Raw genomic sequence first — 23,262 nt, 5'->3', positions numbered from 1 at the left:
CCCGTGGAGAGAGAGAGAGAGAAGTTGGTGAGACTCCACCCCAGTTGTTCGAAGCATCCAAAATGCTATGAGTCTCTAAATTGTTAACTTGACTGAAAACTTACCAAGTGTATTCATCGGCTATTGCTGTAATAATGCTGTGTAACAAACCATGCTAAAATTTAGCAGTTTTCAGTAACAAGCATTTGTTAGCATAGGTGTAAAGGTCAACTGTGGTTCAGCTGAGCTGGTTTGGGCTTTTTCAGGCTGTTCTTGACTGCTGACTGTGGCTAGGGTTTAAGTCTTCACCATATATCTTTCTCTGGGACCCTGGCTGAATGAGTAGTAGCCTCCCAGAATATGTTTTTCTTTTCTTTTTTTTTTTTGAGGAGGAGTCTTGCTCTGTCGCCCAGGCTGGAGTGCAGTGGCGTGATCTCAGCTCACTGCAAGCTTCGCCTCCCGGGTTCCCGCCATTCTCCCACCTCAGCCTCCGAGTAGCTGGGACTACAGGCGCCGCCACCTCGCCCGGCTAGTTTTTTGTATTTTTAGTAGAGACGGGGTTTCACCGTGTTAGCCAGGAGGGTCTCGATCTCCTGACCTCGTGATCCACCCGCCTCGGCCTCCCAAAGTGCTGGGATTACAGGCTTGAGCCACCGCACCCGGCCAGAATATGTTTTTCTTATATGAAATAGCAGGAGTACTGGAGGCAAGTCAAACTATGTGATTAAATGCAAATCCCTCCCAACATCATGTCAGCTTATATTCCACTAGCCAAAACAAGCCATATGGCCAAGCCTAAAGCCATAGGAGGTATTCTACACTGCCCCGAAAGGAAGAGGTGAAAGCAGATAAATATTCATTAAAGTTCCAGTCCAGTCGTTCACATCAATATATAAAATGATCAAATGAAATACAATGAAGTCTTTTAAGAAAGCAAAGGCTTAAAAGGTTAATACTGGAATATAAATGCTGGAAGCTCTTAGACATTTCAAAGATGCACATCCTGAAAGCCTTTTAAGGTTGGAAATGTGTGCTGTTTCTTTTTATATACACATGCTTAGTTAAGTGTCTGGTCCACGGAGACACTGAGCATGTGCATGAAAGAGGCTAACTAAGCATAGTGTCTTTTTTTTTTTTTTTTTTTTTTTTTTTTTTTTTTTTTTTGAGACGGAGTTTTGCTCTTGTCTTGCAGGCTGGAGTGCAATGACATGACCTCAGCTCTCCACCTCCTGGGTTCAAGCAATTCTCCTGCCTCAGCCTCCCGAGTAGCCAGGATTACAGGCACCTGCCACCACGCCTGGCTACTTTTTGTATTTTAGTAGAGACGGAGTTTCACTATGTTGGTCAGGCTGGTCTGGAGCTCCTGACCTCGGGTGATCCACCCACCTCGGCCTCCCAAAATGCTGGGATTACAGGCGTGAGCCACTGCACCTGCCCACATAGTCTTACAGTGACCAAATGTGGCGGTGGTGGGGGGAGGGGGGAAGGTTTCCCAAGCAAGCAGTCAGTTCTGCAGTGGACACTAGCAGCTGGGTATACCCCAATTCAATAGTGACACTGTTTACCTGGTGATAGTATTTAATCCCACAAGTTGAGGGTTCTGTCCCACAGGACTGCGCCCCCTTCGGATGCCAGTGACACGTCTGAGCTTCCAGAACTTCTGACTGACCAACTTCAAGTTGGGGTTCTCACAACCCCCAGCCTCTTTAGATTTGGTTAATTTTCTGGAGTTGCTCACAGAGCTCAGGGAAACACATTTGCTGGTTTATTAGAAAGCATAGAACAAAGGACAGAGATGAGGAGATGCATAGCACAAGGTATGGGGGAAGGGGCATAGAGCTTCCATTTTTTCCTGGACGCACCACCCTCCAGGAACCTTTTCGTGTTCAGCTGTCCGGAAGGTTTCTGAACCCAGTCCTCTTGGGTTCTCATGAAAGCTCTATTGTGTACGCACGAGTGATGAAATCGTTGGCCATTGGTGAGCAACTCAACCTTTAGTTCCTCTGCCCTCCCCACAGGTTGGGAGGTGGGACTGAAAGTCCCAGCCCTCTAATCTTGTCTTGGGTTTTCAGGTGACCTGCCTCCATCCTGAAGCTACCTAAAGGCTTCCAGTTACTGGTCAATCATTAACATTAAAAAAAAAAAAAAAAAAAAAAAAAAGACATCACTTTGGAAAGTGTAAGGATTTTAGAGATTGTCAGGAAATGGGATCAAGGACCAAATACATGTTTTGCAGTATCACAGACACTAATCTCATGCACACGGACTCTGCCTTCATGACCTGATCACCTCCCAAAGGCTCCATCTCCTAACACCATCACCTTAGCGGGTAGGATTTTAACGTTTCATTTTTTTTTTTTTTTTTTTTCTGAGAGATAGTGTCGCTCTGTTGCCCAGGCTGGAGTGCAGTGATGTGATCTCAGCTCACTGCAACCTCCACCCCCTGGGTTCAAGTGATTCTCTTACCTCTGCCTCCTGAGCAGCTGGGATTACAGGCGCGAGCCACCACACCCAGCAAATTTTTAGTAGAGACAGGGTTTCGCCATGTTGGCCAGGCTGTTCTTGAACTCCTGACCTCAGGTGATCCGTCCACCCCAGCCTCCCAAAGTGCTGGGATTACAGGCATGAGCCATTGCGCCTGGCCCATTATATGAATTCTAGTAGGACACAAACATGAAACCATGTTTCAAACCATGGCAGTTAGAAACTACTGGGCTTGGAGAATTGGAAGTTCCCCCCATCTTTTAATATTGACATTTTTGTATTTCTGCCTTAAAAAGTTCTGTGTGTTGAATGAGGAAAGAGGTTGACAGTTATAATTCCTTAATTCATGGGATTTCGCCCAGCTATTGTCCAATGTTATATTTTTCTGATATAGAAACTAGGCTCCTTTCTGTACATTATCGAACAAAATAGTAGGTTGATTCATTGATAATTCACTTCTTGTTAAAAAAAAAATCGACTTTACTTTTAGAGTAGTTTTAGGTTTACAGAAAAATTGAGCAGAAAGTACAGAGTTCCCTCTCACCCTCTACTGCGCACACATACCACAATTTCCCTTAGTATTGGCATCCTCCATTGGAGCGGTACACTTGTTAACAGTTGATGACCCAATACATTATTATTAACTAAAGTCCACAGTTTACATTAGAATTCGCTCTGTATTGAGCATGGGTTTTGAATAATGTATGACCCATATCTACTATTGTAGTAGCTTACAGAATAGTTGCACTGTCCTAAAAACCCCCCGTCGCTCCACTGATTCCTCCCTCCTCCAAAGGCCTTGGCAACCACTTTTTTTTTTTTTTTTTTAAATTTAAGTTCTAGGGTACGGCCTCATCCTTTTTGAAGAGGCAGGATGAAGCCCGGGCACTCCAAATTGATTCAGATGCCAATATTGATGACCACACATGCATTATGTGTTTGCACACACATGAGGGCATGAAAAGGTTTATTACTGACATAATGAGACCGCTGGGGAAAACAAGACAGGCCTCTTAAGCTGGTCCAAAAATGACTTGCAAGAGAAAGTGTGGAAAACTGGCTTGGGGTTTTTATGGTGTTCAGCAGATAGCACTGGGCTATGGCTTGTGTGGACAGTGGCTTGTGTGGTTCAAATCAGCTATGTCAAAGCCTTTCCTGTCAGATTGCCCAGATGTGTGGGGCACCGGGGAAGAGGAGGGGTGAGGCTTAAAAACTGTCAGCAATCAATCATCAAACAATGGAGTTAGACTTTTTACTGTACTTTTGCTAACATATGTGTGATTGTTAAAGACCCACTGATAAAGGTTGTTGTATCAACATTGCAGGTAATGGCCTCTCACCAGCTGCTAGCCTGAGACACCCAGATAAAAAGCTCTGCTGGCAGCTGTTGACTTTCTTCTCTTTACTTCACTGCCTTTGAATCTGCCTCCACAGTTTCTGACAGACACGAAACGGGTTATGCTTTTTTCAAACTGCACAGTTACTAAGGACTGCATTGTCTATAAGGATCTGGAAAGGAAACAGAGGACTTCCAGTGCACCAAGACCGGGCTGCACACTTTGGTTTCATAAGCTTATTACATATGAAAGCTCACATTTGATTTTATTCTTAGGTTTTGGAGTAAATGACGTGTGACTTTGCCTTACATGAACTGAGACCATTTTTGTCAATGTTAGAAATGGTTGGAGAAGCTGTATACATTCACTCATGGATGAGTTTGTTTGAATTTGTATTTATCTGTCAGTAATTAGCATATTTTTTTGAAATGTCGTCCTTTATGCACCAGCTTCTTGAAATTTGATATGTATTTATACCATTTTTACCATTGCTTAATTTGTTATTTTAATCAATTTACTGTTTTTGCTTAAATAAAACTTATTAAAGCAGTGGTTCTCAAACTTCACAGTGCATTGTAATCACTTAGTAGGCTTGGTAAAGCATCCTCAGAGTTTCCAAGTCAGTAGATCCACAGTAGAGGAAAGAATTTGCATTTCTAAGATGTTCCAGGTGATGCTGATGCTCCTGGTCCAGGGACCAAACTCCGATCAACACTGTCTGGAAAGCATTATCAGTGACATCATGGGTTTTATGTGTTTGATAATTTTTTCCTAATGCATATTAAAATATTTAACTGTCAAAATAGAAAGTTCAGACCTACAAAAAATGACCTTGCCGGTGTGTGTGCTAAGCTTTGGAAGCCCTGATTGAGTATTGTCCAAGTATAAATCAGAGGAATTTTCTTTTTCCCTTTAAGTCACATATGTACTTGAAAATATAACAGTGTGAGGTAGTGGGTAAAGGCCAATGAGAGGCACAGGCCAGACAAATCAGGATCCATGGACAGGAATAGATCCATGTTTCCCACTCATTGGAGAAATCAGAACGTTTCTAATTCCTAACTGTACATAATCCAGTTTTGCCCATGTCATGTGTGTGTGTGATACAGGGGAGGCTTGGATATATGTGTAAGAAAGAACACATAAATGAAAATCAGATTTAACCACAAACTGGTAGCTACAGGTGCTTTAGTTCCTTTAGAAAAAGACGGACGAATCCAAATCACAGAATTTGTTGGTGCCAGCCATTGAAATTCACACCGTTCACTCCGACCCCTCGCTCGGCAAACCTCCCTGTGATTAAAATTAGCATTCACCTTTTACAGAGTTATGAAGAAAGTGTTCCAAAGTTTACAAGTGATTCTAGTAATGGGATAAAGCAAGCAACTTTTAAGTTTATGGAGGTTTGGGGTTTTGTTTTCATCTGCCACTTATGCAACCACAAGAACAGCAATAACAAAAACAAGGGAACAAACAGAAATGCTGCAGAGCCAGCACAGGTTCTTTGGGTCTGAATGATATCATTGGCACTTACTAGCATGTGGTTTTAGGAAAGTTGTTCAACCTGAGGAGTTTTCTCATCTGTAAAATAAGTCTTGATATGATTGGGTGTACCCTGTAAATTTGACGTGAGGATGGCAGGAGTTAATCTGTGTAAAGTGCTTAGAACTATTCCTGAAAAATAACCTGCAATAGTGTGATCTGTACCCATATATAATTCAGTTAACTCATTTAATAAGTGATGGACTTCAGCAGTGGCTACTACATGCCTTCTGTGTTAGTGAAATCATCTTTAATTCTGCTCTTCACAAATTGAAGGACACAAACCTTGCAATGATACCTGGCAGAAAGGGTGTTTTGTTATTGTGAACTGATCAAAAAGGAAGATTTGTGCAACATAAAGGGAAGGAACCAATTAGCCCAAATACTAGACTACAAAGAGCTTTATTTCTACAGAGAAAGTTCTTTCTTTTTTTTTTTTTTTTTTTTTTTTTTTTTTTTTTGCTCCAAAATGTTGAATCCTGCCAGTTAGGAGCCTTACTCCTTTCTCTGTCTTTCATGGACTGTATTTATTGTTTTCTATAAAGACGTTCTTTAGGCTTGTTTCTTGTGGGATAGATGATTTAAATTGACTTATTAACTTCCATTAGGGGCTATTGTGACCTCAGATGAGTCTGGCTTTTTCAAGCCCTGATGTTTAAACTCCCTGTTCCTCCCTTTTCACACATTTATAAGGTCCCAGAGCTACTGAATACCAATGGAGGGTGAAGTTCTCTTTTTAACAAATACACACCTCCTTGGTCTTGAGTTGACAGCTCTGTTTCCCCATCCTCACACACTCTAAGGCATCTGCAAGCCTCAAGAAGCATCTGGGGACAGGGGGCTGCCACTAACGAGACACATTTGGAAAGCACTAACTTAACTTTGACTCTTGGACATTATTCTGTAACATTTATATTATCTTACTACTTTCTTGTGAACTCTCAAAGTGAGCGTTCGCCAGTGCCAGTAGTAAAGGCATTAGCTTCTTCCTTCTACGTGCTGCCCAGGATTCTGTCATCCTTGTTGGGATGGGAGTGTATTTTCCTGCCACCCTTGGTAAAAGTATTTGTTCAAGGAGGAGATGAATCATGCTTTCCTACGTGTTAGCTTTGCAGTAGTCTCCTTCATCAGTTTGTTAATGAATTAGTCATAGCGATATCTGTCACACCCATGTAGGTACAATTTACACAAAATGAATCATTTCAAAATACCGTCTGCATAATTCCTATTTAGAACGTAGATGCTATTCTCAAAGGACATCGATCTCACAAGAAGCTTGATTTAAGTAGACTTCCTTTGACTACTTTATGGAAGCTTGGAATTGGTTAGGGTTTAGATATGTGTCATGACATGGGTTAGGACTCAACATTTACACAAGATTTAAACTTTTTTTTTTTTTTTTTTCCAAGACGGAGTCTCGCTCTGCCGCCCAGGCTGGAGTGCAGTGGCCGGATCTCAGCTCACTGCAAGCTCCGCCTCCCGGGTTCACGCCATTCTCCTGTCTCAGCCTCCCGAGTAGCTGGGACTACAGGCGCCCGCCTCGTCGCCCGGCTAGTTTTTTGTATTTTTAGTAGAGACAGGGTTTCACCGTATTAGCCAGGATGGTCTCGATCTCCTGACCTCATGATCCGCCCGTCTCGGCCTCCCAAAGTGCTGGGATTACAGGCTTGAGCCACCGCGCCCGGCCACAAGATTTAAACTTAATCACTTTATGCTTTTATGAATTCAGATACTATCTTTTGCCTATATTGATATTTGAGAAAACTGATATAACCATTTTTCAAAAGAGAAGTATTTTTTCTTTTATTTTAGTGTTAGATATGCATAAAGATAATTTCATAAACCTTTATTTTAGTGTTAGATATGCATAAAGATAATTTCATAAACCTTTATCCAATATAAAGAATCATTTTTCATTAAACACCCGTATAACACCTCCTTGCTCAATCACAGCCCATCTTGGTTCATCTTCTCCTGGAAACCCCCATTCTTATTTTGTTAATATTATTACTTGCTATTCTTTCTTTTTTCAAAAACAAAAGACACATTTATTCAGCTTCATGATCAGACTATTATATATAGCATTCGATAGCATGGGTGCAAAAAAAAACTCTATATTAAAATCCTTTGCTGGAATGCTTTATACTTTCCACAGAACAAAATTAAAACAACCTGTTATACAACTAATCACAAATATGGTCCTTAACTCTTTTGCTCATACACAGGAGTATTGTCTAAAATATGTCTTCTTTGTCGCAGCTAGGCCCTGCCACCACTGTGCTTTGCTGAGTTCACAAACCTGTTGCAACCTATAGCTTCCATGTCACTTCTCCGGCTCTGTTCTCCTGCTGAGCTTTGTTTCCAGGCAGTAATTAAAATCTTCTGCCAGTGCTATAGCTAGTGCTACCCCTATAGCCTCCTTGGTTTTGTGGTTTGGCAAAGTACTGGCTTCCACCATCATAGGAGCCAGAGCTTTTGCCTCCAAAGTTTTTTCCCTTCATGGATCAAAAATGTGAAGACTGATAGTTTTAATTGCCAAAATCATTGTAGCTTCCACCACCTCCAGTATTGCTTCCATCATGACCAAATCCATTATAGCCATCCCCACTGCTACCATATCCTCCACCACCACAGCTGCCCCTGAAGCCACCACGACCACCAAAGTTTTCTCCATAACCAAAGGTGTCATTCCCACCAAAACCACTTCCGTGGCCACCACGAAAGTTTCCAGAACTACTTTGTCCTCTTTGGCTGGATGAAGCACTAGCCATCTCTTGCTTTGACAAGACTTTCCTACCTTCACAGTTGTGGTCTTGTACAGTATAGTATTTCTGAATGACAGTCTTATCCCCAGAGTCATGGTTGTCCAAGTTTACAAAGGCAAAGCCCCTTTTCTTGCCACTGCCCTGGTCATACTTTCAATCACTTCCATTTTTCCATACTGTTGAAAATAATCTCTTAGGTGATATTCTTCTGTGTCTTCTTTAATGCTACCAACAAGTATCTTTTTCACAGTTAAGTGGGCACCTGGTCTTTGAGAATCTTCTTAGACAGCTCTCTTTGGTTCCACAACTCTTCCATCCACCTTGTGTGGCCTTGCATTCATGGCTGCATCCACCTCCTTCTCAGTGGCATATGAGACAAACCCAAAGCACCGGAATGCTTGGTGTTTGGATCTCTCATTACCACACAGTCCGTGAGCGTTCCCTGTTTTGTTGTTTATATATGCCTAAGGTTAGGATTGTTGGTTAAGAAAGCATGAATATCTTCAACTTTATTAGAAAAATCATTGTTCATAGTGATTATACCATTTGCACTCCTGCTGTGAGTGAAGTGTATGAAAGTTTCCATTGTTCTGCATCTTCACCAATGCTGTGTTGTCAGACTTTATTCCTGATTACTAAGAAGAAGCACCTTTTAACATAGTGACTATTTGTATATCTTCTTTTTAGAGTGCCTGTTGATGTTTTTTGCCCATTTTTCACGTGGGCTTCATTTTCTGTCATTTTGTAGGATGTACTTATGTATTTATAGTAGATCTTGGTTGATTTATGTTGCGAGTATATTCTCCCACTCTGTAGGGAATGTCATCTCTATTGATGATGGATTGATCTGTTGACAGTCTGGTTCTCTATGGTGTATTTTAAGAAAAATAAGTTCTTTATTTTAATGTAGTCAGATTTATTGTTTTTTTTCCCTTTATATATATATCGCTTTGTGAATATTAAATCCTTTTTCTGTCCCAAGGCTATAAAGTATTATGCTATATTATCTTTTTTTTTTTTTTTTTTTTTTTTGAGAAGGAGTCTCGCTCTGTCGCTCAGGCTGGAGTGCAGTGGCCAGATCTCAGCTCACTGCAAGCTCCGCCTCCCGGGTTTACGCCATTCTCCTGCCTCAGCCTCCCGAGTAGCTGGGACTACAGGTGCCCGCCACCTCACCCGGCTAGTTTTTTGTATTTTTTAGTAGAGACGGGGTTTCACCGTGTTAGCCAGGATGGTCTGGATCTCCTGACCTCGTGATCCGCCCGACTCGGCCTCCCAAAGTGCTGGGATTACAGGCTTGAGCCACTGCGCCCGGCCTATATTATCTTATAAAATATTTACAATTTTGCTTTTTATAGTTTAGCACTTAATTGACTTCGAATAGATGATAGTGTAAGCTTAGGATCCAGTTTTGTCTTTTTCCATAATACATGGACAGAATATTAATTTTTTTCCCAGCCAATAGTTATTGAAAAGATCATTCTTTGTGTAAGTAATGATCTTCAGTGCTACTTCTGTCATATATCAAGTGACCATACATTCATGGTATCTTTCTAGACTCTCTATTGTAGCTTATTAGTCTATTTGTTTATCCCTGTGTTGGTACCATGCCACGTTAATTACATTGTAAGAATTAAAAATAATTCTCATTAGGAGGTACGGTAAGTTGTTCTAACTTAGTCTATATTTTCATGCATTTCTTGGCTCTTATTGGCATTTTGCACTTTCATGCTTCCACATGCATTTTAGAATTGGCTCCTTATACAAACAAAACAAAACTCAAGAAATTTTGAAGGAATGCACTGAATCTATAAATCAGTTTGGGAAGACTCACACCTTTGCAACATGAAGTCTTATAAATCGGAAACATGGCTTGCCCACTTTGTCTTTCTGTGTCTTTTTTTTAAGTAAAATATTTCAATAAAACGTTACTATTTTCTTATATGAGGTCTTTATATATTTCTGTTAAGTTTTTCTGGGTATTTTGTGTTTTTAGAAGTAACATGGCATGTTTTTCTTTTTTAAACTGCTACTATGAGGATTTTTGTGTATTTTTGTTGATAATGCCAAGCAACTCTGCTAAACATACATATTCTATTTTATCAGTGGATCTTTTAGATTTTTCTAGATGTACAAATATAGAGAGTAATACCTTTCTTTTTCTCTTTATAATCTATGTAGATTTTGTGTCTTTTTTCTCATCCTATTACATCTGCTAGTAGCCGTAGAAAAGTGATGAGTATCAACAATAGTAGCATGTATCCTTGTGTTATGCTGAACCTTATAGGGAAAATATTTACCAGTATAATATTTAATGTCAAATTTAAAGCAAATTAACATACTTTCTTGAATTTAACGTGTATGGATTCATGTAACCACCATAATCAGGATAGAGAATAATATCTAATATCATTATCCCTAAAATTCCTTTGCTTGCTGTCACTTTGTAGTCAACCCCCTCCGTGAACCCACATCTCTAACCTCTAGCAACTACTACTCTGATCTGTTCTTCATCCCTCTAGATTTGTCTTTTCCAGATGTCATATAAATGCTATTGAACACTGGTTGGCCTTCTGAGACTGACTTCTTTCTTTCACTCCGCATAGTGCCTTTAAGATTCCTCCATGTTGGCCAGGCACTTTGAGAGGCCGAGGTGGGTGGATCACCTGAGGTCAGGAGTTTGAAACCAGCCTGGCCAACATGGTAAAACCCTGTCTCTACTAAAAATACAAAAATTAGCCGGGCATGGTGGTGGGCTGTAATCCCAGCTACTCTGGAGGCTGAGGCAGAAGAATCACTTGAACTTGGGAGATGGAGGTTCCAGTGAGCCAAGATCGTGCCATTGTCCTTCAGCCTGGGCAACAAGAGTGAAACTCCTTCTCAAAAAAAAAAAAAAAAAAAAAAAAATTCCTTCATGTTGATGCATATATTCCTCTTTATTGCTGAGTAGTATTCCATTATAGGGACATACCATCATTTGTTTATGCATCCACCCATTAAATTAAGCATGTTTACTGGCTCTGAAAATTATTCTACTTCCTTGATCAAGCTACTTAATGTCTCTATGCATTAGTATCTTCATCGATAATGGAGACAATAGTGGTACCTACATCATAGGGTTATTGTGGGGATGAAATGAGTTGATAAAGTACTTAGAATAATGCCTGATATATAGTAAGTAGTCAACAAATGAAATCCATTATTATTGTTTTCAATATTAGTAAAGATTTTGAGGTAGAAAAGAATTTGACAAGTTCAAGGAATGGCAAGAAAGCCAGTGTACGTGGAGTATGATAAACCAGGGGAAGGAGTGGTATGAAATGATAGGGAGAGATACGTAGGAACCAGGACATGGAGGTCTTTATGGACTGCAACAGAGAGCTCTGATTTCACTCTAATTGCGTGAAAAGCCAAGGATGAGATGATCTGGTTCATGTCTATGTAGATCACTCAGTCTGCTTTGATGAGAACCAATTACAGTGGTGCTAAAAGTAGAAGCAGGCATCCTACCAGACGTATACTGCTTTAATCTAGCAGAGAGATGGTGGTAGTTTGGATTATCGTGGTGCTGGTGGGGATAGTGACAAGTGGTCACTACCAGACCATTCAAGGTATGGTTTGGATTTGGAACCCACAGAACTTTCTGATGGATTCACAGCTCAATGGAGCACCTTCCCCACAACAGTAGAGGTCTATCTAGCCATGATTATCAGCAGCAACACTACTCTTCCAGCATGGCTTTGCCAGTGATTTCCTTCATCCATTTTTTAATTAAAATACAAACTTCCATGCCTGATTTAGGAAATCTACTTGGAGAAATAGCCTGGCTTTCACACATGTTTAAATGAAGTCAGACTACTTCTTGTATACGCATACTCATGACCCCAAACGCATTTGTAAAATGCCTTTTGGATTATCTCACAAAAATGTGTGTGCTCATAGCATTTTGTCTTGTGGTTCTCTGCAGCCTGTATAGTTCCATGACCCCACACACTGAACATTTCTGCTGGAAATAAAGTTGTCTTGACAGCTTCATGCTTAGCCAGCGGAATGGTAGTTTTAGTGGTTGGCTGGGGTTCTTGTGTACACTTGGGACTTATTGTTGAAGTAAACATTATTAGACTCGTATTAAAATTGGACCAGAAATTTATTTTTGTCCTTTCAGCCTCAGTTCACCCTAGAATCTCTCATTCGAATGACAAATAGTATTAACTTTCCGAGATAAAGATTAAAATCAACCCTGGGTGCTTACTTAGCCTTGCATTCAAATGGAGATTTTTTTTTTTTCTTTTTTGGAACAGAGTTAAAAATAGAGCGCTCTGATCTCACATAGAGGGTTTTCTTTTGTTTCCTGCCCTGTCTGCTCTTAACACGTCTGTGTTTGTCCCCGTGGGGACTTCATTTCCAACTCCTTAAAGACAAACACCTGACCCAGTGTTTATCTGGAACACACTCATCATCCCCCCTTTTTTTTTTTTCTTTTAACCCTATCCCATCTGCTTAATTTGTGTCTTTTCATAATTCAGGGTTTGCTGAAAGGAAGAAATTTACCTTTTATCCTGAACTACGTATCCTATCTTTCAGCAGTTTTTAACATCTCTTGTCAGGTTGATGTCAAATTGTGGCAGTTGTTTTCGCCAGTCTATTTCTAAGAGGACCACGAGATAAATTTTGTGCCTAATTTTGTACTTCTTTATAATTGGCTTCTTCTTTGATTTTACAGAATACCATGCTGCTATTTTACACTTGAAGAGGGAACACAAAGAAGAAATTGAAAACCTGCAGGTAGACCTTTTTGATGCTACTGAACTGGTTCTAGAGAACTGATACTTGGTTTTCTCCTATGCTGAAAGTAAAGACTCCTCTTGAACTGTTAAACTAGGCAGCATCGCAACTTGCAGCTGCCAGTAGACACTGTCTATACAGGGCATGCAAAGCCTTGGATTCTGCTTTTAATAGAATTCAATTTCTAATTTTTAAAAATACCATAAATGCATTTGATTGAATTGGAAAATGATAATTTTATTTTTAAAGCAGAAGAGAAAATGGAATAGGCTTCTACTGTTATATAAAATATAGTGAAGGGTTTTTTTCCTAGGTACGATGGAAGTTATTTTTGTTCAGCTTCCTCTTGTTCCGGTGTTCGTGTCTGTATGTTTCTTAGCACATCCCTGAAGTATGATGTGATGCAGTTTACAGAATTTAAGGAAGGAACCCTAGGAGGTGGAGGAGTTGTGCTGAGCCTTTCTATATCCGCAGAGAATGCTGGGAAGTTGTTGACCTGATTCTCCTTTGTGAAGCCCAGAATGACTGAGGGATCATTTCCCTTGTGCTGCCATCTAGTTGACATTCCCTATGTTTGGCATTTGCTCGTAGCGCCTGTGGCAGAAAGTTCAGAATCTTAACTTTAAATAACTGGATACTGAATCAGGCACTGAGACTTATTTACTGATGGCCGCAGTAACCCCCCTACTTCAGGAGAGAATGATAGCAAAATTTTAATAACATTACTTCCTTATTTAATGTTAACTCATGACTTGCTAATTTAATGAATCTGTGGATCAGGTATTTCTATTCTCAAAATTTGTTAATTTGCAAATAGAAATTGTGTATATATATGATATATGATATGTTTTGAAATATGTATATATTGTGGAGTAACAAATTGAGCTAATTAATATATACATTGCCTCACATATTTATCATTTATATGTGGTGAGAACACATGAACTCTGCTCTTTTAGAAATTTTAAAGTATACAATACATGGTTATTAACTATAGTCACCATGTTGTATAGAAGATTATCTTGAATTTATTTCTCACATCTAACTGAAATTTTGTCTCCTTTCATCAACATCTCCCTAACCCTTCCCCACCTTTTGCCCCTCTCTGCCCCTAGCCCCTGGTAACCACCATTCTACTCCCTGTTCCTACGAGTTTGACTTTTTTAGATTTTTCACATAAACGAGGTCATGCCGTGTCTGTCTTTCTGTGCCTGGCATATTTCATGTAACATAATGTTCTCTAGGTTCATCTGTATTGTCTTTAATGACCGGATTATTTTTTTCCTTTTAAAGGCTATAGTATTCCATTTTGTATACAAACCACATTTTCTTTATCCATTTGCCCATTGATGGACACTCATGTTGATTCCATATCTTGGCTTTTGTGAATAACGCTGCAATCAACATGAGAGTGTAGATATCTCTTCAACATACTGACTTCATTTCCTTTAAATATATACCCAGTAGTGGGATTTCTGGGTCATATGGTAGTTCTAGTTTTAATTTTTTTGAGGAGCCTCCACACTGTTTTCCACAAACTAGTTTACATTCCCACCAGCAGTGTGCAAGGGTTCTCTTTTTCCACATCCTCACCACTCCTTACAATCTTCTGTCTTTTTTGACAGTAGCCACTCTAACAGTTGTGAAGTGATATCTCATTGTGGTTTTAGTTTGCATTTTCCTGATGATGAGTGATGTTGGAGCATTTTTTCATATATTGGTTGACCTTTTTGTATGTCTTCTTTTGAGAAATATCTTTGATTATTTGCTCCTTTTAAAATCAGGCAGTTGGTTTTCTTGCTGTTGAATTCCTTAAATATTTTGTCTATGAATCCCTTATCAGATATATAAAATATGCTTCTTTTCAATGAATGATAATGCATTTTTAAAAATAACTGAGTCGGTGTATTGGATTATATGTTATGTTATTGCAAGTAGCAGAAGATTATTAGAGAAGTAGTATGGTGTATGAAGTCAAGCCCCACCCATCCAGCAGAATTTAAGTAGTTTGGGAGAGAAAATGAGTCAATTTCACAAAGAAACAAACAAGTGGAAAAGGACCTCTGTCTCCTAGAAGAACAGGAGAGGAGGAGGCCCTTATCTCCCTTGTTACAAAATGCCCTACAGAGACCTCTCTTTCTTTTTCTTTGTTCTGATGTGAAAAAGATTCTCAGCTGCCTCATAGGAACTGAAATTGATGGAGGATAATTTAAGACACAGATTCCTAAACGGGGCAGGAACAGAAGTGATTCTGTAAGCAGAAGTTTTGTTAACAGCCAAGTTGTAACAGCTAACCCTAGCTTTCCACACACTGTAGACCAGGCTGGCGAGGGCTTTGACAGTGGAGTCATATTCATGGTAACAGAAGATGCCTACAGTTTTTTAATTCTTGCTGTGTGCTAAGTATTGTTCTAAGCTTATTGTCTCATTCTGTCTCTGCGAAAGTCTTATGATCTTACATATCTCAAACTACGAAAAGATTGGAGGTGGAAAAGAGGAGTATATGGAAGAAGGAAAGTATATTGTGATCATGATCTGCATTTAAAATACAGGTTAGACTAAGGTGTGATTAACAGTAGTAAAGATAAAAATGTTCCAAACTCTACTTTAGATTTTTAAAAACCACCTGTAAAAGAATTATCTGCTCTTTTGATGATATTAGTACACTTAAACAACTGTTTCTGCTCCACATTTATGATTTTTACCTAATTGCTAAAGCTATGGCCACCATGGCTCACTATTGCCATCTGTGTAGTATATCCATTTTATACACTTAGCTGTAGTTTTAAACTATTCTAGCAGTCACAGATGGACAACCTTCAGAAGGAAACCAGCAACCCTCTTCTCTGATCTGAACGGGAGAAGTGTTTCATTTGGCAGACACAGCATTTTAAAGATTGAACTAGGAATAAATATTTTAAAATATGGAGATTTTTATATAAAACCTGGATTTTTAGCTGCTTCTTTAAAAATTAGAGAAGCTGGCAACAAGGGACTTATTTTCTTCTATGACTTCAACCTGGTGGGGCTAAGTTGCAGGCATTCACTTCCACCAGGATGCATGACGTCTCATTTGCCAGGGTGCTCTCTGGGCCATTTTACCTGTCTGGTTAATTACCCCTGTACTCTGGGTGATATTGAAAATAAAATGAGACAACTGGTTTGGCATCAATGCAATCAGAATAGATGCCATTCGTAAAACGAACAGACAAAAACCCAGCCTAGCTGTACTTGTGAGTACTCACTGAATATCACCCCTACCTGTTTTGTTCCACTAAGTAGTGGTCTCATCTTTTGTCACTGGCCTAGTAGAAGATAGTGAGGGGGAAAACTGCCATGTTGGTGCTTTCCATGTGATTTCCATCGGCAGCTATCATTGTCCGTTCAATTTTCTTTCTCCATGTACAAGTTATAGAGAAGTCAGATATGTTTCCAGACTTCTTCAACATGCCTTTCTAGAATAAGAAGGGTTTCAGGCTTTTCAAGTACAGAAGAAAAGTGACTCATTCTGTCACCATATACAAGAATTGATAAGTATCACATTTAGTCTTTTGGGAATGTTTTCATAGAATTTAAAGAAAACAGTATGATTCAATAAGCAGAGAACCTGAATAAGCAGAGAACTTTCTATTTTGTTTTAACCATACATTTGAAGGGAAGTCACTTAATTGTTCAGTTTCCCCCACCAGCAAAATGCAAGCCCTATCACCTAAAATATTTGGATTGGATAGTTGATTATTTTACCTTGTAGTTCCATGGCTACTAAGTGCGGGAACTTGTTTTTTATTTCGTGTGTGCTCTGCAGCCAGCATTTGTTGAGTGATGGAGAATGGAAAGGGCACAAGGCTGGTCCTGCTACTGGCTTTTCAAAAGATGTAACAGGCCGCTTGGGCGCACCACTGCTTTCCTGCCTGGGCGACAGAGTGAGACTTTGTGTCAAAAAAAAAAAAAGAAGAAGAAGAAGAATGAGTCCAATGTCCCAAAGATGTCCTCAACCAAAAAAAAAAAAAAAAAGGCACAAAGGCCACTCTAAACTCAAGTTGCCTAATTATAAGGAGATTTGCAAAGGGAAGAAGGAACAAGAAATAATATTTGCTTGAGTATGAGCTATGTAACTGGTACCACAGGGTGTATATAATATTGAACCACCCAGGAAGGGTGGTATCATCACAGTCAATATTATTGCTATTATTGTTCAGTTGCTAAAACTGAGAAAACTAAGTTTGCCAAAGAAGCTGATTAATTTCTCAAGGTCACAGTGCAAGGAGTTGAATTAAGTTCTAACTTCAAAACCCCAGTTCTTTCTCATTGTCATCATGCATCATGCATAAAACATTATCTTGGACTTTGATAAGGGAAAAGATCAATTGCACAGAGAAATTATCTGCCAAATAGTGATAATGATGATTTTCAAATCCTTGTTCCTAAGCAGTCTCAAAGAAGTAACTATTAGTACTGGTACTGGGAGAATCCATTTTATCGTATGCCTTAATAGGATATACCTAGACTATGCTTCTACCTAGCTGTCATTAACTTGCTGTGCAATGGCTACCACTTACAAAAGTTTCTCAAGTGAAACCATGTAAAGGTAAGGTGCTGCCTTTTCAAAAATCAAGTTAGCAGAATTATCCCAAATTGGAAAATGAAGCAGGTGAAGTCAAATACCATGAAGTGACTATAAACTCTCAAGGCAGAGTTTGCTAAATGAAGGATGCACTTGGACAAAACTGAAGAATTTTGGTGTGGATATTATAAATGACATAAAACAGTGAAGTCAGGGGAAATGTCTGACCTGCAACCACTCTCCCACTGAATGGCAAAATCATCCAAGTACTTAGTTTAAGTAAAGGTGTATAAACATATGCGCCAGAAATCGATTCATTTAAATAATCAATACATCTTTGCTTTTAAACTATAAGGGGAAGATAAATGTAAGTTGCTACACTTTTTTTTTTTCTTTTTGAGACAGAGTCTCACTCTTGTTGCCCAGGCTAGAGTGAAATGCTGCGATCTCAGCTCACTGCAACCTCCGCCTCCCAGGTTTAAGCGATTATCCTGTCTCAGCCGCTTGAGTAGCTGAAATTACAAGTGTGCACCACCACACCCAGCTAATTTTTGTATTTTTAGTAGAGACAGGGTTTCGGCATGTTAGCCAGGCTGATCTTGAACACAAGTGATCCGCCCGTCTCGGCCTCCCAGAGTGCTGGGATTATAGGCGTGAGCCACCGTACCTAGCCATGGATTCATTCTTTAAGGGTGACTTGTGTGTGATCTTCCTGCTGTTCTTGTGCCTGTGTGCTTTATATCAGGGTGGTCTAAACCAGGTTTCCCAAAGCAGAATCCACTGAACAGTGATACTTTGAAATGCCTCTTGACAAAAACTTGTCATGGTCAAATATATTTGAGAAATATCTATTGCCATGTTTGAGCTTTACCATGTACAGGGAAGAACTATAAAGAGAATACTGTATAGCTTATTTCCAACATAATTCTTTTTCTTCAAGAACCCATTGTTTGGGATACTATCCTAATTGATTAATATAATCTTATTTTCTCAATGTATAATCCTGAGTTCGAGTTACATCCTTTATTTATTATTTGTGATTTTATTTTGTTTTTGTAGAGATGGAGTTTCTCCATGTTGCCCAGGCTGGTCTCTAACTCTTGGGCACGAGCCATCCACCCACCTCAGCCTCTTTCAAAATGTTGGGGTTACAGGTGTCAGCCACTATGCCCAGCCCTAAATTCCTACTATTTACACCTCCTCCCATTTTTAACCTTTCAGTTGCTTGTAGAAGTTCTCCTTCCTAGTCAGCAGGTCTCTAGTCCATCTAGTTGCCTCTGTGGAGCAATGTGTTCAGGTTTTCAGTTACACTCTGAATGTAGCCCTCTGATCTTCCAGTGTCTTTTCAGATGTGCCACTCAGTGAAAGGATGCAGCTCTGGAAAGGTAAGTGAAACTCTGTAGGAGGCCCAAATCTTTATGACAAAAGGGAAACCTGTGCATGGGATTAGTAGGACTTCTTTGGATCTCTACTTCTTCAATTTTGAAAGGGGAAGAAAGAAAAATACATGCCCTTTATCTGGCTTGTAAGCAGCTGGGTAACTTAAGAATACTGTGTTTGACCAACACCTTCAGCAGTTTGAAAGTAGAGGACTTGGAAACGACAGATTGTTGTATCTGTTTTTAACTAATGTTCTTTGGGTTGTGTGGAATGCAAGACAAAGAACCAGCCAACAGTGACATTTCCTTTACGGGAACCTTTTTCATTTACCCCATTTATCACATGCATATTTCCTAATTGAGGGGAAACTTCACTGAGCGATGGCCTCTGGCAGGCCCCTGCTCATTGTGCAATGCAATCACATTTCTAGTGTGGTTCCTCCCACTGCAAAATGATCCAGGGATCAATGCCAAACTGAAAATTAACTTGCATTGTACCTTTTTGTCCCCAAGAGAACCAAATGGTATGCTGGCCTCCATGAAGAGAGACTTGTAGACTTCCTTATTTTACTGTCTCCAACACATTCCACTGATCCATTTCTAATAGTTTACACATTGCTGTTGAAACAGAATTGAGTGCAGACTCTATTTGAATCGATACAACTAAGTTTATAAAGACATAAATCACGAGCTTGTTCCATTTTTTTATATTCTTCGTTATCCACACAATACATTTAAATCTCTTAATTCCCAGATAATACTGTGAGGGAAAGGGAATAATTTGTAGGCCAATAAACAAAACTTTCACAAGTATAAAATATGATGATTTCATAAAACCCTTATGGTATTCCCCCAAGTGCTGATATTAGTATAATTCATTACTGAGATGCCAAAAAGGAAAAAGTAAAAAATATTGAGAAATATGTTAATTTATCATTTCAGTGTGACTATAAAGTGTGAGGTTACTAGATTTGCTGGTTTGCTAGTGTTGAGATTCCTCTTGGGCGACTGGCTAGCCAGAATCCAGTAGGTACATTTGGACTTGAATTTTCATGGAAAAGGAGCCCTTTGTCTCAGCCTTCAAGATACTGTCTTGCCCTCAGACAATTCAGATAAAGAAGGAGGCTGTTGTAAAATGAAGAATCTGTTCATTGCTCATTTGTATCATGGGGGCCAGTGATGGTTTTGCTTTGTATCCATATGTTCATGAAAAACATAAATGTTACTCAGCCTCTGAGTAAATATCGTGCACCATCAGCCCTCAATCATTTCTGCTGAGTCTTAACCTCTGAACATGAGTCAATACAGGTGAACCAAGATAGTTTTCTTTTTATTGCAATAGTTTTTTGACTTTAGGTGACAGGCTACTGCTGGAACCGGTGACTTTCTGCGTGTTGGCCATTTCTTTTGATGCTTCATGAAATAGGAGAAAGCACAGTAGAGCACCACTGGGAGTGCTTCCTTCTCTCCAGACTTGTCCTGCCTCACTCAATAATTCTGTAAATTCTAGACAATAACACATCACTCGTAAATACTAGGTTCTTCAGCTGTAAATTAAAAGCATTGGACTAGCTGGTGTAAGTTTCCTTCTAGCTCCAAAGTTCTATCATTTCTGGCCAGGGAAAAGAGTGGGCCCATGCATCTATCCCAAGTCAATCCAAAAGTCTAGGAGATCTTCTTTTCCCATGTTACCTAGATCGGTGCTAGGCAACTAGCTGAAATTTAATTAATAGTTGTCAATTGATCTGACTGGACATTGCTAGAAATTTTTTCATGACTCACAGTATTTAGGTAGAAGGCTATTTGGGGGATAGCATTAGGAAAGCGGCAGAATTCTTAAATTTGTGATACCGTAAAATACAGCCCAGAGACATTTATTCATTGAGCACAATAACATTTAAAAAGTTACCTTTGGATAATTTTCGAATAAAGCATGTGTGCTTTAGTTGCCAAAATAGTGCCCCACACATACTATTGTCTTATAGCCAGGCTCCTCTACTTATGTTGATTGCCTGGAGCCTGTAGACATCTGAGATTGTGACTTCTGGTATAGAGGATAAAGAGGCTGACTAACATTTATGTTTTTTGTGAACATATGGATACAAAGCAAAATTCCTTGAGCTTTTAGATATTTATGGACATTTACATTTCTGTTTCTTTTCCCTTTTCCTTCCTTCCTTCCCCCTTTCCTTTCTTCCTGTCTTCTGTCCTTTCCTGAAAGGGCTATTGATGGAATTGAAAGCGCAGCAGCTTTGGAAGTGTAAGTGAAAGTTGAGCTCTTAGTGTAAAAAACTGGGTATGGTCTGTGTTCTAGAACATTTTCAGGAAGGCATGGTAAGAGATTTTGTTGACATGAGAGATTAAATGCTGAGCACCCCCAGGCTTTTTGACTTAATTGGAGATGTTTATAATCCTAGCTACTGAGTAGGAAGTACCAGCTCTGCGCCAGGTACCATGCTCAGTGCTTCACATAGATAATTTCCAACTACCTGAGACCTGGCCGAGTCAAGTACCATCCTGAGCTTTCACAGCTGGTCAATAGGATGGCTAGATTTATTAACCAGGTCTGCCTGATTTCTGAATTTGATATGTGTTCCCTGTCTAGTATAATGGTTTTTTAACTTTTAATTTTTTCTCTCGTCCTGTGTCAAAGATCCTCTGCAGATCATCCTTTATTCCTACCCTGTACAAGCTCCCTACATGATAAAAAAATTTTTTAAAAAGACGGTGATATTTCTGTAGTGTTGGGAAAGAGAAAAATAAGCAATAGAGTTCTTTTATTTCACTGGTTTCAGAAATAAGGTGTTCTGTTCTCCCTACTGAGGTACAGAAGAAAGGACCAGGTGGGAAATTTCTCTTTCCAGCTTTATTTCTCATAGCTGGTCCTGAGCCCAGTTGGAGGAAGTACCTCTAATACTTGTCACCATAATCTTGATATTTGGCTGTATTTATGTTAGAGATTTGAAACCTGAATCTCATACAAGTTAATTTCCAAGATTGTAAACTGGGTGAGAAAATACTGTAGCTAAACTTCTATGCAGCTTGCCAGCTCCTTACTTCTTTGTTACGATTTTTGTAATTTGAACATCGGGGCTCAGCTGTTCTTCAAACTTTATCTTTTCCAGTATAGTCCCTGATACCCAACGCTACTGATTCCTTAACAGACCTATGGGGTGATTCAGCTGTGTTCTCTGTACTGTCATCCATCTCCTTGTATGGTGTGTTCACGTGTGATAAATGGTACTAGTTGCTGCTTCTAACAAGTCTAGCCTCATAGGCTTTGGAATTCATAGTGTGAATTTATTGTGTGTGTCTGTGTGTGTGTATATGTACATAACATTACGTGTGCTTTGACCATTTCACTGCAGTTTATTGTAGCTTGCTCTGTGTCCTGGAGGAATAACAATAATAATATTTGGTGCTTATTGAGCATTTACTGTGTGCCAGTCTTTATATATAAGGAGTGAATGAGCTATTACACTTTTATGAGGTGGCTCTTTTACCCTGTACACTGAAATGCCTCTGGAAGATCTTAAAGGTCCTTGCCTAGTGAGAATATTCCTGATGTGACTTTGATGCTGGATTGACCTTTGCCTCTGATCTGTCTTTGGGTGGATATTTGTCCTTAGGAGTGATGGCCCTTAGGAGCAGAACATGCTGAAGCATAAACTCATATAATGAAGTCAAGTGACCATTCATTCAAGAAAATGCAATGTAACCCTAGGCAGGATAGTGGGATAGAAAAACAGGTGTGTGATCCTCCCTGCGTTTGAATCCTGTTGCTGCTGTCTACTAGATGTGTAGTCTTGAAGAAATTATTTAAACCTTTTTGAGCTTCAGCTTCTCACCTTTAGAGTGGGTGTGACAAGGTTGTAACTTGGTCGTTTTGACTGATTACAACTGTTGGGATAGCTTAGGGTGGGACTGGGTCACAATGGCATGTGGTAGATGACCAATCTATTATAACTATAGTATTTATTTTGAGGAGCAGCACGTTTAGTTTAAGTCTGTGGCTGTCAAAGTGTATTTTTTGATGGTAAAGTTAGTTCAATACAAGCTATGTGCCGAGGTAAAAGAGAAACATTCCGTATTTACTGTTATATCTAATGCTCCGATGAGCATTGCTTTTAATATGTTCTGAAAGTGTGATGTGCTCATTTCCATTATTGCCTCTTCTTAAGAAATATTACTGTTGTCATGGTTTTATGAAGGAAACATCTGAATATGTATAAGCAGCCTAAGACTTAAAACAGATCTGGGGAACGGTTCTTTGAGATATTGCATGTTAAAATTGTTTCTGCTGTAAAGACAAATTTTCTAAACTTTAATTCATGTACATAACTTGGCTTCTTACAGTTTCTCTCTCTTATGATCGGTAAACACCAACTGAGCACGTGTCAAATACAAGAGATGTGCTAGAGAGAAAATAT

General features: G+C 39.4%; 1 protein-coding gene across 2 annotated transcripts in view; it reads left to right on the top strand.

The window, feature by feature from the left end:
• FMN1 (formin 1) overlaps window positions 1-23,262 on the top strand; it is a 419,587-nt gene that overhangs the window by 172,680 nt on the left and 223,645 nt on the right. For both annotated transcript variants that reach the window (XM_030931576.1, XM_030931577.1), the window contains one exon: window positions 12,828-12,889. In XM_030931576.1, the coding sequence (XP_030787436.1) occupies window positions 12,828-12,889 (62 nt within the window). The remainder of the gene's footprint in view (window positions 1-12,827; window positions 12,890-23,262) is intronic.

This window comes from Rhinopithecus roxellana, chromosome 5 (genome assembly GCF_007565055.1).
Source record: "Rhinopithecus roxellana isolate Shanxi Qingling chromosome 5, ASM756505v1, whole genome shotgun sequence".
Classification (NCBI taxonomy): domain Eukaryota; kingdom Metazoa; phylum Chordata; class Mammalia; order Primates; family Cercopithecidae; genus Rhinopithecus; species Rhinopithecus roxellana.
The sequence above is the reverse complement of the archived record's forward strand: the minus strand, read 5'-3'. Positions and strand labels throughout refer to the sequence as shown.